At 39.4% G+C, this 18,542-nt stretch overlaps 1 protein-coding gene across 4 annotated transcripts in view; it reads right to left on the reverse strand.

The window, feature by feature from the left end:
• Positions 1–1,924: 1,924 nt before the first annotated feature.
• kiz (kizuna centrosomal protein) overlaps positions 1,925–18,542 on the reverse strand; it is a 37,414-nt gene continuing 20,796 nt past the window's right edge. For 2 of the 4 annotated variants that reach the window (XM_060934305.1, XM_060934304.1), the window contains exons 7-13: positions 16,257–16,376; positions 15,657–15,824; positions 14,909–15,059; positions 13,134–13,299; positions 4,537–4,599; positions 2,667–2,774; positions 1,926–2,058 (exon numbers count right to left, since the gene is read on the reverse strand). In XM_060934305.1, the coding sequence (XP_060790288.1) occupies positions 2,000–2,058; positions 2,667–2,774; positions 4,537–4,599; positions 13,134–13,299; positions 14,909–15,059; positions 15,657–15,824; positions 16,257–16,376 (835 nt within the window). In that variant the 3' untranslated portion in view covers positions 1,926–1,999. Of the gene's footprint in view, positions 2,059–2,666; positions 2,775–4,536; positions 4,600–13,133; positions 13,300–14,908; positions 15,060–15,656; positions 15,825–16,256; positions 16,377–18,542 lie in introns of all 4 variants that reach the window. The other 2 variants (XM_060934307.1, XM_060934306.1) reach the window with 2 other exon arrangements.

Below are 18,542 nucleotides of genomic sequence, written 5' to 3' on the forward strand. Positions count from 1 at the left end.
TCACCCTCCTCCCTTCCCCCTCACTTCTTCCCCCACTCCCCCTCACTCCTCCTCTCCTCCCCGTCCCACCCCATCACTCCTCTCCTCCCCCGTCCTGCCCCCTCACTCCTCCTCCCCCTCACTCCCCCTCACTCCTCCCCGTCCCACCCCCTCACTCCTCTCCTCCCCCCGTCCTGCCCCCTCACTCCTCCTCCCCTTTCCCCCTTCCCTCCCTCTCCCCTTCTCTTCCTCTCCCCCCCCAAAGGGCATGCACCCCCCAAACAAAGGGAGAGAACAAGTGGTCTTTACATGGAGTGCAGCTACTTTACTGTCCTGTATCTTTCGTTTCCTCCCTATCAATGCCAGCAAAAGATTTAAGATAGCTCATGTTTAATAAACTGTAGCTGATCTCTTTGCTTTCCATGTCATTAATATTAATGAAACACTGTGCATGTGTATAAAAGTATCTTACAGCAAGTGGAGAGAGTGAGAAAGGGAGAAGGGAAAATAAAGTATCTCTTGCATCTTGTCTGGACTGCATGCATTTAATCTGGAAAGCTTATTAAGGGCGAGTCATTGCTATGCAAAGAAGCGCTTGACGCTTTTCTCCGCTCCTTTCAGCCGAGTGCAATGTTTGGCCAATAGGCCTGGCCCCCCGCCTCCCATTGGGCATTCATAACATGCAACATTTGCACAATGTATCTCTCAAAGGCTACTGAATAGGGGGCCTTAATACTCATGTAAACAACTGCAAACCAATTACTTAATGAATCGGCCCCACACATAATGAGGAGCAGCACAAAGGCCCATAAATGCATTTTTTGCACCAAAGCCCTGCTTTAAACTCCAATCCCTCAGCTGTAGCGTCGGCTTAACTGCCACATTGTAATTATGGCTAAGACAACAGAGAGGCAGGCATAATTTTTTCTTCCAACTTTGGGCACAGCCAGTATGTCTTTTGATGTTGCTCATCATCTCAGTAACAAAATAACAGCAATAAGTGCATGTATGAGTGAGAGAGAGAGAGAGAGAGAGAGAGAGAGAGAGAGAGAGAGAGAGGGGAGCACTGTTTTGTAGTGTTCAAGTGTATGGTACTTGTGGAAGCAATAAGGCGCAAGAAATTGCTATGGTAAGAGGCATTCTTAAACAAAGAAAAAAAAATATGAAAGCGTTCACTGGAAAACGACAACACTGAGAATCTTCTGCCTTTAAAGTGCAACTTCATACTGCATTGATTTACAACCAGACTGAGCAAACAAACACTAACCATCACAGAAATAGCTGTCATGAGGTGTGTCCGTGTGTGTCTTGCCCAGCGGATTCTGAGGTGTGCGCTATAACTTGGAGCTGTAGGGGGCATGTGGGGTGGGGAGGGGGATGGGTTATGATCTGAAAGCATCTCACCCTGGAGATGGCTCATGTTTATTAATGCAGTCATTCATTGGGAAGGCCATGGCATCCATCAGAGAGCTCTGATCGAGTGTGGCCATTATGCCCTTCCCTTGGCTAATAGTGTATGCTAGCCACCAGGGAGAGAGAGAGAGAGAGAGAGAGAGAGAGAGCCCAACCTTAAAAACCCTAAACAAAAAAAAAAAAAAAAAAAGACAGTACAGAGGGAGTCTGGGCCAGCAGACTCCTGGCCCTTGTGTCAGCATGGTGCTCGGTAATCACATGAAATCAAAGACGATTACTCCTCATAATGTTTGCCCACCCATTACCTGCCCTAAAACATCCACAGTGAAGAGGCACATCAGCACGGAGGGCCTGCTCCACTGCATTTCGTAGCTGATTGTACGTAGATTTATTGATGTGCAAGTTAAAATATTCTACACTCAAGCTTTTCTGTGATTTAAAGCTCTGATTTAGAAAGGCAATCAAATATACTACTTGCTGAGTGAGGATGCATGGGATTAAAAAATAAATAAAAAAGTGTTCAGTTTGACTGATGAAAATTCATCACAGCTGCTCTATTTATAAACACATACAATATCATGTAAATTATCATCATCCATAGTTTCTCTTACCGTATGTCTGGAACAAGCCTCTTGCTACTCCTGGTTTTCTCATTCTCTGATAAACCTTAGAATGTAAATGGAAAATCATGTGCATTACAAATAAACTTTTTATATTTCTTAGCATAAAATGTTTGACCTGTTTAGTTAAGGTCTACAGAAATAAATGTATTTAATTTTTTATATTAAAAAAGTAAATAATTTTTACTGAAAAGGAGAAAAATCAAAAAATGTAATTTTACAATTATATAAAATTATTATAATTAAAAAAAAAAAGATTTAACGTCAACTGTTCTCAATCAGTTTGCAATTATTTTAAAAAGCATGACGGTCTAATAAAATAGATCACAATATAATCAGAAAAGCCTGTTGTGATATAATTGATCATGACACCCACATTATCTACATCATATTACCTAGCCCTACTTAATATGCTATTATACATAGAATAAACATTACAAATATTCTTAGCAGTGTTTCCCACAAATCTGAAACATACTTTTAAGGCTGTATGGAGTACCTGGTAGTCTCTTTTTATAGTTTTATAGATTTAAGTGCCATATTGTTTCTTTCAGCACCTGGGGAACCCAAGAATCACCAATGTGTGGAAATCACTGCTTAGGATGGTGTAAATGAGCTCTATGGTCTTCCAAAAGAGCGCTGCTAGATCAGTACCTGATGTCTCCAAGTCAGAACCATCCTCCTCCTCCTCTTCCTCCTGTGCGTTCTTCCACTGGTTCTCTTGTGTGGCTGATTGTTTAAGCAGCTGATATGCTTTTGTCTCTACAAAAAAATAAAAAATAAAAAAAAATACCCACACCACACTAAACAGACTGATCAAATATTTGCCCAAGACCTGGGTTTCCAACTTTGCAGAGGCTCCATGTTTGATGAACCAACAGGAGTCTTTGAGAGCTCTGATGAGCAAAGAGTGAAGGTGGAAGGGTAGAAGATGGACACTAAACTATTGATTTAGCTCAGACACACAGGCTGTCGCTATGCAACAACAAGCGCACAATCCTTTTGTGTTATCACTTATCTGGCAGACCTCAAGTCAGTCAAATTGTGCTTCGGTCTCAATAACCTTTGAATGAAATAATGCTAATGGCAGCATAATTTACCTTGGTATTCTTTTAGTAGAATTTATATTATGGGAATTTTGTAATGCGCCTATTTTTTCCACAGTCACCAATGTTGAGTTAAATTATCTTAAAAGTTCATATTTTACTGTTTCACTTTTTCTTTTCAAGCTTACAAAAAAACCACATCACTTTTAGCCAACTTCAAGTTAGCTCACTGTAACATCCAGATTAGCTGCACTACTTTTTAAATGACCGCAATCAGTCATTTAAAATGTGATCACTTACCAGTGGTACTTAATAATGGAAATTATTTGATGCTTTTGATGACTTACAGAAAGGACAGCACAGGGACACAGCCAGTACCTCACAAAAAGTTAGTTAATTAACACCATATCATGTGAGCCTATGAACCACACTAATGTTGTAACTCCATGGAGGTTTTTTTCCTTCTCGCATTTTTACAACAAAAAAAGGTGATGGGATAATTATGATAAGAATGACTATTACAATAATCTGAATAACCATTAATGAAATGTTATGAGGTCATTATAAGCCAATCACTAATTGTAAACCCCAAAACGATGACCAACTGACTCGCTCTTAAAGTAAAGCAATAACATGCAAAAAGGACAGAATACTCTGCAATGCCTCATTACCTCATTGACATTGCTAGAATTGTTGAAATACAACTGCTAACAGATGACCAGAGCTCCCCCCCCCATTTTAATAAACATGTACTAAATCTAAACATTGCTTTTATGTGAGCTGCAAAGTCTACAAAATCATCACTGTGCACATACAGAAATAAACACACATTTAAAACGATTTATTTAGATGATTTAGGTGTGTTCTGTGATGACTGCAAAAGAAAGACCCCAGTGTCTGCCTGTTAATATCTCCGACATGACCAGGGATAACAGAGGTATTTTTTTTGTACTGCCGTGCCTTTGATTAGTGGCAGTAAGATGCTGGACTTCTTTCTTTAGGGAAGCGAGCAGATGAAAGGCACAGTAAGAAATCAGATAGCCAAGTGCAATAATGGACAGTTTTACATTTCTGAGCCTGGTGCTGGGGGTTTGCTACTCTGAACTCTTAAAGACATGCCTTCACATCCAATCGTTTCAAGTCTGCCTCTAGCTGTAGAAAATAATGAGAACCAATGCCAGATCTTGTATGGCACCCCACCCTACCCCCCACCAGCTAAAGGACAATTAAATGGTTGCATTATGATGCCCAAGAATCTCAGTTTCATGGGTACCAATGACAGAAGAATGGGGAGATGAGCTTGTTTTCTATAGTGATAATTAAACGGCCTGTTCTACTCTTCAGCTGGAACTTTCCCCTCAATCATGTTTCCACAACTGTCTATTTGGGGGGGGAAACAAGGAGGCCCCCCCCCCATAATTCACTTGACCAAAGGAAAGAACTTCCAATTGGGCAGGATTTCTGTACTGACTTTTTACCTCTAATAGGAATACTTTCCACATGGCTTTGGTTGGTACTGTCCTCTTCATCACTTTGCTCTCCTGGAAAAAAAGAAATGAGAGAAAGAAAAGCATGGTGAGAGGGGGAAAGCAGGAAAGAGAGAGGAAGATGGACAGAGAGGCAGTGGGGGGAGGGGGGTGTTGTGCAGTCTTTGTGTATCTGAACAGCAGAACTGATGGGGACAAGAACTGGGATGGGTTTAAATAGGGAACTGAAGGTCCACTAGGCATTATCAGGGTAAAGAAATGGAACTTTGACAGCGTTTTCTCATGAGGACCACAAAGCCCTAGCACCCTGCTCTTATTCCAATCTTCGAGCAAAATGGACTCACTATATTGAGACTTTCCACCATAATGCATTACAAATCAAAACTTATAAGCGTGACCTTATCTGTCTCTGAAATACCTGCAGATTCCCTCTTTCACCTGTGTGGGCATCAAGTGACATAACCAGCTCACTCAATTATGTTAAGCGCGACTTTTAAAAAAAAATAATTTATGTCACTCATACCAGAACAGAGTTGATCACCCATGATAAATATTAATGCCATTCATTAAACTTGTTTGTAAAAGTGTTTCCTATTCTATGCAAAATTAAAGCAGGCTGTGTAAAATTCCACAAGTGTAGATAAAACATAATGCAAGGATTTGAAAATAATTTCAATCTATAGTTCAACTGAATACAATACAAAGACAAGATATTTAATGTTCACTGAAAAAAACAATACCTGAAAACTTTATTGCTTTTTGTAAATATACACCAGTTCTGAATTTGATGCCTGCAACACATTTAAAAATAACCCACAACTCTGTTACAGGGTCGGTCAGACCTTTTCTTCAGGACAACACTCAGTAAACGTTTGAGAACTGAGGACACTAATTCATGAAGTTCCAAAAATGAAATTTTTTCCCCATTCTTGCTTAATATACAACTTCAATTGCTCAATAGTCTGGGGTTGCCATTGTTGTATTTTGTGCTTCACACATTTTCATCCGGAGGCAGGCAGGCCAGTTTAGCACCCGCACTCTTACTACGAATCCGCAATTTGCATTGTCTTGCTGGAATAAGCAAGGACATTTCTGGAAAAAATGTCATCTGGACGGCAGCATATTCTCTCTCTCTCTCTCATTATCTCTAGCCGCTTTTATCCTTCTACAGGGTCGCAGGCAAGCTGGAGCCTATCCCAGCTGACTACGGGCGAAAGGCGGGGTACACCCTGGACAAGTCGCCAGGTCATCACAGGGCTGACAAATAGACACAGACAACCATTCACACTCACATTCACACCTACGGTCAATTTAGAGTCACCAGTTAACCTAACCTGCATGTCTTTGGACTGTGGGGGAAACCGGAGCACCCGGAGGAAACCCACGCGGACACGGGGAGAACATGCAAACTCCACACAGAAAGGCCCTCGCCGGCCCTGGGGCTCGAACCCAGGACCTTCTTGCTGTGAGGCGACAGCGCTAACCACTACACCACCGTGCCGCCCCGACGGCAGCATATGTTACTACAAAATGGTTATGTACCTTTTAATGGTACCTTCACAGATGTGCAAGTTACCCATGCCATGGGCACTAACATACCCAATTATGCTGGTAACACCTGGATGGTCCTGTTCTTTAGCCTGGAAGACACAACACCCATGATTACGTCAAATTATTTGTAATGCAGATTTGTAAGACCACAGCACACTTTTCTACTTTGCGTCAGTCCAGCTCATATGGGCTCCGGCCCAGAGAATTCAGCAGCGTTTCTGAATGTTGTTGATGCATGGCTATGGGCGTTCAATATTGGTTCTCAGGCCTTGCCCCTTATGTGCAGAGATTCCTCTGGGCTCTCTGAATTTGAAGATATTACAGATTGTCGATGATGATGAAATTATTCAATTCCTTGCACTTGTACATTGAGAAAAACACTTATTATACTGTTGGACTATTTGCCTGTGCAGTTGTTCACAAAAGTGGTTAACCTTGCCCCATCCTTGACTGAACTTTCCAATTACCACTTAACCTGTTTACCTGTAGAATATTCCAAACAGGTGTTTTTATGATCATTTCACTACTTTTCCATACTACGTTCCAAAAAAGTTGGAACATGTTGCAGGTATCAAATTCAGAATGAGGATATTTTTACAAAAAAATAAAATAAAGCATCAGTTTGAACCTTAAATATATTGTCTTCGTATTGCTTTCAATTGCATATACTTCAAAAAAGGATTTGCAAATCATTGCATTCTGTTTTGATTTATGTTTTACACAGTGTCCCAGCTTTTTCGGAATCAGGGTTGTACTGTATTTTTACTCATGTTCATCAGTTGATGATGAGCATTCAATTCTGATTTCCCCATCCTTCTGTTTTTGTACTAGCTGATAAAGCTTAGTTGACTTTGTACGATGATGCATGGAATTAACAAAGGAGAATGACATTTTATCAAGAAAGGTCATCCTATTCCAATGCAATTTATTAAAGAAATAATTTGATAGGTCTGATGTACAGACTATATCACAAAATCAACCAATTACTGTATTTTCCAGGCAATAAATCACTCTGGACTATAAGATGCACAACCCCAAAGCTTAACTTCCTTGTTCAATTCATGTAAAATGTACTCAGACTTTTCTTTTTGTATAATGCCTTTAAAACAGCACTTCAGAGCCACCTACTGGTATTGTGTAGCCTGGTTTGTGCCCGTTAGTGATGACTGTTTGCTGAAATGAATTACTGGCTACAGTCCCTTCTTAATCTCTCGGTCTGCCCTGGAAAATAAATGCCTTATCTTTACAAAGACAGCTGTTGTTTAATGCTCAAAAGTTGAAACCATGTCATTTTTGCTTGTTTAAAAACTCCTGTGATGACAAAGCTAATTTCTTCGAAGTGATGACGACAAAAACAGCATCACATACACCGAGTTCATGCATGGCAGCTCGAGCATGAACTGACATCTTTATAACCTGCATCATATCACTTTGTTACAGTTTGCAAATGAAAATTTCCATGAAAAGTCTATATAAAAAGTGCTATGTTTGCTCACTTGTGCTGTTAGCATCTCTCATACTTGTATGCTGCTCTGAGAACAAAAGCTTCAATTTGGCTAAAGTTTTGTGATTCCTGTTCCTCATTCTGATAATTACTGAAGTGCATGAATTTAATGCGTGTGTTTGTAGCAAAATACTTCAAATGCAAGTGTAGCACGATTAGATGATAAACTCTGACAAACTGGAATGGGACAATTATGAAAAAGCACAAAAAAAAATTGTCATACAGTCCCCTCCAAAAGATTTGGAAGTACAAGGTCAATTCTTTTGTTTTTGTTAAAAACTGAAAACACTGGAATTGGGATAAAAACAGATCATATGACAGATCAGAATTTCAGCTTTCATGTCCTGATATTTACATCTAGCTGTGTTAAAAATGGCTTTTTTTTTTCCAAGTGATCCAAAAAAAAAAAAAAAAGGGAATGTGTGACTGACAGGCATTGCTTGTTGCCCGTCAGTCACATATTCCCATATGTGCTCTGTTAGATTGGTTGTTTAAACAATGAATAACTCTGAATATCTAATCTCGGTTTGAGCCCCGAGTTTCACCTATGAAGACTGCATTTGCTGTTAAAAAGGACAAACCAACATGAAGACCAGAGCGCTGTCTATGGGAGAAAAGCAAGCCATTGCACAAGCACTGGCCATAACCAGTACAACAATTTGGAACGTCCTGAAAAAGAAAAACCACAGGCGTACTAACCACCAGATATCAAACAGCCGGCCAAGGAAAAACAACAGCAGTTTATGCCAGAAACTTTGTGAGAGCTGTGAAGAAAAATCCCCCAAAAACAACAAATCACTGGCATCCACAAACTCCACACAGCAGGGGTAAAGGCATCACAATCCACCATTCAAAGAAAACTTCAGGAGCAGAAATACTAATGCATCTCAAAAACAATGAGAATATTGTGAAAAAGTTCAATATTTTCCATCAGTTATTCAAGAAAGTGAAAATTTAATATATTCATTACATGTAAACTAAATGTTTCAAGCATTTTTCTACTTTAATTTTGATAATTATGGCCTACAGCACAAGAAAAAAAAATAAAAAAAACATCTGAAGATAGAGTATTTCGAGTTTGAGTAAAACAGTATAAATACCGTGTATCTCTCAGTCTAGTTCCGCGCACACAATCACAGTCATCTGGAAGACTGTTGACTTGACAGTTGTCCAGAAGACAATCAATCAATGACACCCTCGACAATGAAGGTAAGCCACAGAAGGTCATCGCTGAAAAGGCTGGCTGGAAAAGGTGTACAAGCAACAGGGATGACCGTAACCTTGACAGGATTGTCATGAAAAGTTGATTCAAGAACTTCAGAGCGCTTCACAGGGAGTGGACTGAGGCTGGTGTCAGTGCATCAAGAGCCACCACGCATAGACTACTTCTATCACATCCCTAATATTGAGCCACTCATGAACCAGAAGCATCAGAAGCATCTTACCTGGGCTAAGGAGAGAAAGAACTGGACTGTTGCTCAGTGGTCCAAAGTCCTCTTTTCAGATGAAAGTAAATTTTGCATTTCATTTGGAAATCAAGGTCCTAGAGTCTGGAGGAAGAGTGGAGAGGCCCAGAATCCAAGGTGTTTGAAGTGCAGTATGAAATTTCTGCAGTCTGTGAAGATTTGGGGTGCCATGTCATCTGCTGGTGTTGGTTCGCTGTGCTTTATCAAGTCCAAAGTCACTGCAGCCATCTACCAGGAGATTTTAGAGCACTTCATGCTTCCATCTGCTGACAAGCTTTATGGAGATGGCAATTTCCTTTTCCAGCAGGATTTAGCACCTGCGCACAGTGCCAAAACTACTACCAAATGGTTTGCTGATCATGATATAACCGTGCCTGATTGGTCAGCCAACTTGCCTGACCTGAACCCCATACAGAATCTTAGGGTATTGTCAACAGGAAGATGAGAAACATCCGACCCAAAAATACAGATGAGCTGAAGGCCGCTATCAAAGCAACCTGAGCTTCAATAACACCTCAGCAGTGCCACAGGCTGATCACCTTCATGCCATGCTGCATTGATGCAGTAATTCATGGTAAAGGAGTCCCAACCAAGTACTGGGTGTATAAATGAACAGACTTTTCAAAAGTTGGACGTTTCTGTATTGCAAATCCTTTTTGATTGATCTTAGGAAATATTCTAATCATTTGAGATACTGGATTTCTGATTTTCATGAGCTATAAGCCATAATCATCAAAATTTAAAAAAAAAAAAAAAGGCTTGAAATATTTAGATAATATTGGCTGGCGTTGAGTGGTATATTAGATATATTCCATTCAGCTAGCATGATATTGAACAAGCCAAAGAAGAGTTCAATATCATGCTAGCTGAATGGAATACATCTGATATACCACAAAAAAGCCAGCCAATAGTATTATTATTATTATTATTCATACACAATATCTTCCGTATTTAACGAAGCAAACCTGGTGGCCATGTTTGTTTGCAAATTGTCACAGTCACTCACTAGCACAGATGCCTCATCTCATCATCTCTAGCCACTTTATCCTGTTCTACAGGGTCACAGGCAAGCTGGAGCCTATCCCAGCTGACTATGGGTGAAAGGCGGGGTACACCCTGGACAAGTCGCCAGGTCATCACAGGGCTGACACATAGACACAGACAACCATTCACACTCACATTCACACCTACGGTCAATTTAGAGTCACCAGTTAACCTAACTTGCATGTCTTTGGACTGTGGGGGAAACCGGAGCACCCGGAGGAAACCCACGCGGACACGGGGAGAACATGCAAACTTGGCACAGAAAGGCCCTTGCCGGCCATGGGGCTCGAACCCGGACCTTCTTGCTGTGAGGCGACAGCGCTAACCACTACACCACCGTGCTGCCCAGCACAGATGTTTTACGTGTAATATGTATCTTATGGCATCTTCAATTCACAGTGACAGTTTACTGCAGGAGCCACCGGGGAACAAAGAAATGCTTCTGCACATGCACAACAGAAAAATCTCTCACTGAATATTTCATCACCTCCAACGTGTGACGTCATGTTGTCTTAACAACCATGCAATATCGTAAACCATACTTATTCAACGCTCATTCTCCATTGGGTAGAGTGACATAATACAGGTAGAATATGCTAACAATATTGCATGCTATCAAACCAAATGAATGAAACCCGCTAGAAGGGAATAGAATATATTTTTATTCCATTGAGAAAGTGTCCTGTATGTATAGTAATTCACTTTATTTTTTTCGCGGTCCAAATCCTGCGCTCTGATTGGCTGGCGAGTGGGTCTGTATCCTATGGTACGGACCCCAGTTACGGACCTCTGGCGACTCGCTCGTTCACAACAACAACAAACATAGTAGAATTTTTTTTGTCAACATTTATCTTTTTTTTTTTTTTATAAGATTTATTGCCAAGATTATCAAAAATCTTATACATTTTTGCCAGAATTTCTCAGGAGAATAGCATTAATTTTACAGCATGGATAGTGATAACGACAGTCTTCACAGCGAAAGCAAGTTTTACTACCCTGAAGAAGAAGAAATAAAAAAACATTTCAGGAGAAAGCTAAAACCTGTAATTTGCCAACACCGAGCAAAAACATGGCTGAATCCTGAATGACTCAATTTTGTATAAATAGGGGACTACATAGGCAGCAAAATGCAGTTTTTTTTTTTCCTGCCATGGAAGTGCACTTGTATACCGAGGAGAAAGCAATTTGCATTACAGCCGTGAATGAGGATTCAAAAAATAAATATATTAATTACCAGCTTAAGGTCGGTCCGCATGGTGAAATACCGTGACCTCGGCCTTGAATACTGACCTCAGCCCAGAGGGCCTCGGTCAGTACTTTCAAGACCTTGGTCACGGTATTTCACCATACGGACCTCCCAGCTGGTAAATAACATGCACATGAGTGTTTTACTGGGAAATATGCCACTTGTAATTTTCATACGATCTACATCCAGTGCATCCAGAAATGCATCCCCATCTAATTGGTAGGAACTTCATCATACAGCAAGACAAATGACCCAAAACACAATAACACAAAAAGGACTTCAAAAGGGGGTGGGAGGTAGTGGTGGAAGGTTTTAGACTGTCCAAGTCAATCTCCAGACCTTAACACAATTGCACATGCATTTCACCCTCCCAACCCCCTTATAGTCCAGGAAATTATATATTTCTTTATTCTATCCACATTCACTGGATATGAGCAATCACGCACTCTGATTGGCTACTCTACTACTAGGATATCAGCTCATATACCGTGAGTAGAGGAAAACAAAATGGCAGCGCACATCAAGTCAGATATATCAATCACTTTGTTATCAAGTAGTTAAAAGAAACAGAAATAGCTAAAAGAATATAGTCTCCCCACCCCCTATCTCCTGTTCCACACTCCAGCCCAGTCAGTGGCGGTAATGCACTTTTAATTTGGTTTGCCGAGTGCCAAAAAAAAACCTAAAGAAGAAGAAAATGGTGGACCATGTTACTAAACCAACCAAGGACAAAATAAAAACTCTACTCAAAAACAAAACCCCAAATAATTAAAAAAAAAAAAGCAACAAAATATGGAATGAAAGTATTTCATGGTAAGAACGTCTCTTTTTTTTTTTTTTCAAGAATTATTATTACTATTGCATTTTCACAAATTGCTCCTGTCATTTCGCCAGTTTATTTACATTCCAAGTGGAAATTATTTTGGCTGATGTTTTGTATAAAAGGTTTTATTTATCAAATTTGCAAAAAAATTTAAAAAATGCTCAGTTTCCCAAAATACAGTGAATGTGGATATAATAAAACAGTTATTCTACTCAACCTCGCTGGACATGGCTTATAGCCGACGAGGCGCGCATCAGCTCATGTACGACTCAATTTCATGGAATAACTGTTTTATTTATATATATATATATATATATATATATATATATATATATATATATATATATATATAAAATCACAGCACATACTCTCAGTAACACACACACTTTGCGAAGTATACTCTCTGTGTCTGACATTACCAAGCTTTGTATTTTGTATTGCTTTTCTGGTTTTGATCCTGTTTGTGTTTTTGGACTTTGAGTATTGTATCACCTCTGATATCCTGTCTGTGCTTCACTGGACCACTGCTTGTTATTCAACTCTGCCTTTGTCTACATTTTGAATCTGTTTGCTTGCATGCTTTCAACAAAACTCTTCCTGGACTTAAACCCGTCTACCGCCCTTACATGACAAACTGTCAATTGTCCAACAAGCTAGTGAGAATGATTCTAACGCAAGTGGTTCAGAATCACTAGAAAAAGTGACATTATATTCTATCAATATGTCAATTTGCCATATAATTCAATCTGTTTTTAAATACTGATTGCTTATTAAGTGGAACACTTCACTTTGATCACAACTGTTCTAATTCCAATGCATTTGCAACAGAACTGTTTAAGAAATCAAAATTCAACAGTGCTTTGAGCAAAGCTACATGTTCTGTATAACCTTCTGAAGGAGAAAAAGGCAGTGTCTGGCTAGAGAAAGTGTGAGTAGCTGTGGGCGGGCACTGACCGCGTGTACCAGTGGAGCTGAATGATTTCTTGGAGGGTCTGGCCAGTTTGATCTCCGTGCTGTCATTTAAAAGCGAGGGTAAACTGCAGGATGAGGAGTCCTCACTCTCCACTGAGTGAGGAGTCTCAGCCACATGGGTCAAAAGCCTCTTCAGCAGCACTTCGGCCTGTATCCCAACCACACACACACACACACACACACACACACACACACACACACACACACACCCTGTAACCCAACAGCACTGAATGTACTCCTCTATTCCATTCAGCATTCCTTACAGACAGAGACATCTACAGACATCTAGAGTGGCATAAATTATACAGAATTTGCAATTGTCTCCAACTGTGTAACTGATAACAGATTCAAATAATTGGGATGCTATCTGCTGAGGATATCCCGCCTGCCTCATCTCACTATGATATCTTTTCACAGGAAATGCAGTGAACAAGTGACAAGAAAGCACCAGCACGACAGTTGATGGTGACTTTGAATATATCTCAAACGAAATCACTCTTATCTAATAAAGAGGTCTCCCTCTTTGTTCTTCAAATCCCAACTCTCAAATCAAGTGTGCTGTTCCTTACATTTAATGAGTATTAATCTGAAAACTCAAGCACTTCAAATATTTTATGTAATTCTAGCATTTTAGCTCCCATCTGTAGATCAGTAACCCAGATTACCAGAACACATTCAGGCACACACACATCTAGGTTTTTTATTATAGTCCTGAAGCTTATTAACAGAAAGCTGTATATTCGTTCATTTCAGCATGCCGGAAAAATAAATAAATAAATATCAGTGAACTGGGACATTTCAAAATTGGAATATTTAGTCTTGCAACCTGACATGCATGCAAAACATTTTCTGTTCTCTCAAAGCAAACAAGGCAGAGAGAGGGAAAAGCACTTATCTGCCTGCTACTCTTGGCCATGAGGGTGGGAGAGCTGTTGGATCATACTCCTGAGTGCTCTAGACTTTCTCTTTTTTTATGTTCGCACATTCTCTTCACATTCACAACAGCTAGTACACTAATAATTTTCGTCAACAGACTAATGTAAAAATATCATCCGAAACAATTCCTACATATGAAACAATGAGAAGGTAAAAATATTGTAAGCTAAAGGTGCATGTTTCCGAGGTTTAATTTTTGCACTTGCGGTAATTACTAAAATTATGGACTAAACTAATAACACTAAAGCCACATTATGGTATTTATGGCAAAATCTAGAGAGATATTCGACAAAATATTTCACATGTAGCCTAGACTTGTGTGACAAAGATTTTTCCTTGCTTGTGATTTACCATTTTCATGCATTGTGAGAACAATTTAATTGCCCAGAAGACAAGCATTTCTACCATTTCAGTTTAAATATAACGGGGAGAACATAAAAGATCAGTGGTTAGGAACTAATAATAAATCACCAGTTGATTTTAACAAAGCGGAACATGCATTAGATTGTATTTCATATTAATGAACTCAAAACATTCTCCATTGATCTTTGCAGAGGCAGATTATATTGCACAGGCCTAGTATAGACTCAGATTACGATTGTTAATTCCTACTGTAAATTATACCAGGCTATATAATAATAAAAAAATTATTATTATTATTATTATACTTGGAGTCTTAGGAGATGCAGGGCAAAACTCCATCTGCACTTGTGGTATTTTAGTGCAACACTGGTACAGAGCTTTATTGTCAATAACAAAAAGACACAGCACCATTCAAAAAGAACACAAGTCTATTAAGGTTGAGTGGATAGAAGCGCTACCTTGTCTGTGTAGGAGGCACTGTAGTGCACTAGCAGCGGAGTGAAGAGCTGCACAATGCTGTTGAGGGAAAGAACCTCCTCCTGCAGTAGCTGAAGGGCGTGTGTGAACCAGCGATCCCACAGAGCAACACTATCACCAGACAAACATGACCTGAACGCACATACACACAATAACACACATGATAATAGCACAACCCACACCATTATCATATGTATAACCGGTCAGCATTTGACATCAAACCATTGTTATAAAATTACAGATAATTACAAGATAATTTATTACACAATAGACGGTAATGATTTATCCCCCCATAAAATTGCATCCAACACATTTATTCCACAAAATAAATTCGAAAAGGACATAAGTAAAACAACAATAAGGGAGAATACTACTCCATACAATATGTACAAATGTTTGTTACATTCCTTTTCATGTTGCTATTTAATGGACCATATAAGTGAAATGATTGCTCATTCCATGGCTTAATCTGCACATTAATATGCAGAGCATACTTTTTTTTTTATACATCTTTCTGCTCAGTAGGGGCTTAGTCTTTCTGATGAACAACACTGGTCTGCTACAAACACAAACAAAGATATTTATTTAAACAGTCAAGTTACCGCAGATGTGTGATGTGTGTGTGGGGGTTTTTTTTAAACTTTCCAAAGCTCAGAAAAAAGTAAACCCAAAAAGCAGACACTACACACACATCCATGCTACAGCAGCCTGCTGCAGGGAGGAAACTACCTGATGTGTGTTGGATCTAATGCAGTAGACCAGTGCATGTTGACCAGGTTGCTATGTAGCAGGCAGCCATGAGGTGTGTTCCATAACAACCAGGGCAGCTGCTGCAGAACCACAGCTCCGCACACACGCAGCTCCTCACCTCTCAACTCTCCGTGCTGTCTACACAGGCTATGGAATACAAAAACAGTTATAATGAGCACACACACACCCCTCTGTGTATTGATTCTTTTTTTGTACACACATATATGAAACTGCAATCTATTTATAATTAATTATTCTCAACTTAACAAATCTATCAAATTTGCAAGCAAAGTAGGAAAATAGATCATTTTAAGATAGCGTGCACATTTTTTTTTCGCTGACACACATCTTAATTATTAGTACCTGAAGCAACAGCTAGAAGGAGTTACTATGACAATTCACTGTGATCTGAAACCCTTAAGAAGCCAGAATTTATTGATAGAATGTTGCTGGTGCCGAGTAATGGCACTTAATTTAAAGTGAGGGCTCTTAAAGACAGGATAATGCAATTTCCACTGGAGATATAAACACTACACAGCAATGAAGAGAAGACTCCTCGAGCAAAGCAGCGAATCATACCTAATAATCTCTCTCAGCTTCTGTTCACTGATTGCAGAGCTACTGTACAGCTCGGTGTGTCGAGCAGGGAGTCGCTCCTCAATGTTGTCCAGCAGATAAAAGAATTCCTCCATTGACAGTCTGAAAGTAAAAACAAAATGCCAGATGAGATAAAAATATATAAAATCACACCACATTTTAAGTATTGAGATTTATGTAAATAAATACTATATAAACATCCCACACACCTTCACAACTAAAACAGAAGGAAAAAAAAAAAAAAAAAACATTGAAAAGAACATTTTTGGGAAATAATTTCACAATTAATAAGTAATTCGGACAGACAGTTATTGTGAAACAAACAAACAAACCAAAACAGTCTTAAAGAATATACAGGTCATACATCATAAAGTTGAGACTTTCGTACGCTGAAATGTGAAAATGCATTTTCCATGCAATCTCATGAACAAAAGTGCTCTGAGAGCACAATATTCCCCACTGGCAACTATGCCATGACTCTGGTAAAATGCGACTGAACTGAATGAAATTGCAAGATGCATACTACCGACACACAGTATAACAAAAAAAAAGAATCCTGTCAAGTTTTGTGAAATTCCTCCAAAAATTGAGAGAGGAGTTGATTTCAGAAGGTGAGTCCCATTCCTGGGACGGACAGGTGGACGGACGGATGGACATCGCCACGACATAACCCCCCTTCGGGCCTTTCGGCCAGTGGGGGATAATAAAAATTGTGAGGGAAGTTGATTTCAGAAAGCAAGCACACCTTGATGAAATTGCCAAAGTACAAGGTTGTTAATAATCAAGGGCATAACGCTGGTAAAATTCGCCCAAATTAAAAGAAATTTCAATATGCATATAATGGTCATATAACAAAGCCTTCTGCCAAGTTTGGTGAAATTCCTCCACAAATTGTGAGAGGAGTTGATTTCAGAAGGAAACCACACACTCATGAAATTGTCAAAGTATAATTTTGTTAATCAAGGGCTGTAACTCTGGTAAAATGTGACCGAATTTAACACAATTATAATATGCATAGTGCCAACATATAACAAAGAATCCTGCCAAGTCTCATGAAATTCCAACAAAAATTGTGAGAGGAGTTGATTTCAGAAGGTGAGCACCCTTCCCGGGACGGACAGCTGGACAGACGGAAATCGTCACGACATAATCCCCCTACAGGCCTTTTGGCCAGCAGGGGATAAAAATTACATGCTAAGCAAATTCAAAACCCAGCACTTGCTGTTTTTTTTTTTTTTTTAAATAATCAGCAAATCTTTATGGTATTAATCACAGTTGGTGGTGGCTAAAACTATTACTTATATCTTTTTTTGTGGATCATTAGCCAGGTCCAAATCCTGAGTCCATCCCACATGAAAGGCCCAAAAATAATTTCTGACAGTTTATAACTGGTTGAGAGGTCAGAGGCCACGAAACAATCCACTGTCTCTCTTTGACACTTGTTTCCTGGTAACATCTCGAGGAAGCCATCTATGTGAGTTATATCCATGACACCATGTAGAACACAAGCCATCTGGCCAAACCCACTTCAGAAAGACTGCTGCAGTATGGGAGGAAAATCTGTTTTGACTAATGCTCCATCTCCTTCAGCAATGTACAGAGCATCCACGTTTCTGTTTTATTTAGCAGAACCATTCAAACATGACCCTTCCTAACAAAACTGCTCTGAACATTTGATTATGAACAAGCTAAGCCTTTAGGGTTTTTTGTGCTGCAGTCTGTACTTATTTTAGATATCTTTCTTTTTTATCGGTCATGAAGGTGCATCTATTTGTTACTGAATACATTTGTATAACCTCACTGTATGATTTAAAAAGTAACTAGCACAAAAAGAAGAAGAAGAGAACATTGTGTAAAGTGCTGTATACACAGCACAGTGCTGTAAAGGCCAGGATATGCTCAGATTCACATTTATGGCTTGCATTCACCAAGCTAGGAAAAGAAAACCGGTATAGAAAAGAATATAATACTCTCTTCACAAGGCCACATTCATATTTACATATTATTAGTAAAATCTGAAGATGTTGCTTGGTCAGAACTAAGTTATGTGGTGAAACACAGTGCATACAGATAAAACAATCTGAAACTGAGGGGGGGACTTCTGATAAAGAAATGGTACTCAGAAATAAGAGGCAATATTCATGTGCAAACTGTAGTAGTTTGTAAAAGATGGCAGTATAACAATTTGATTTAGCTAAATGCATCAAAACATGGGCTAGTCAGTAAGGGTGCAATGATGTACAAAATGATACGATATGATGGTGCCTC

Source organism: Neoarius graeffei, chromosome 11, assembly GCF_027579695.1.
Source record: "Neoarius graeffei isolate fNeoGra1 chromosome 11, fNeoGra1.pri, whole genome shotgun sequence".
Lineage (NCBI taxonomy): Eukaryota > Metazoa > Chordata > Actinopteri > Siluriformes > Ariidae > Neoarius > Neoarius graeffei.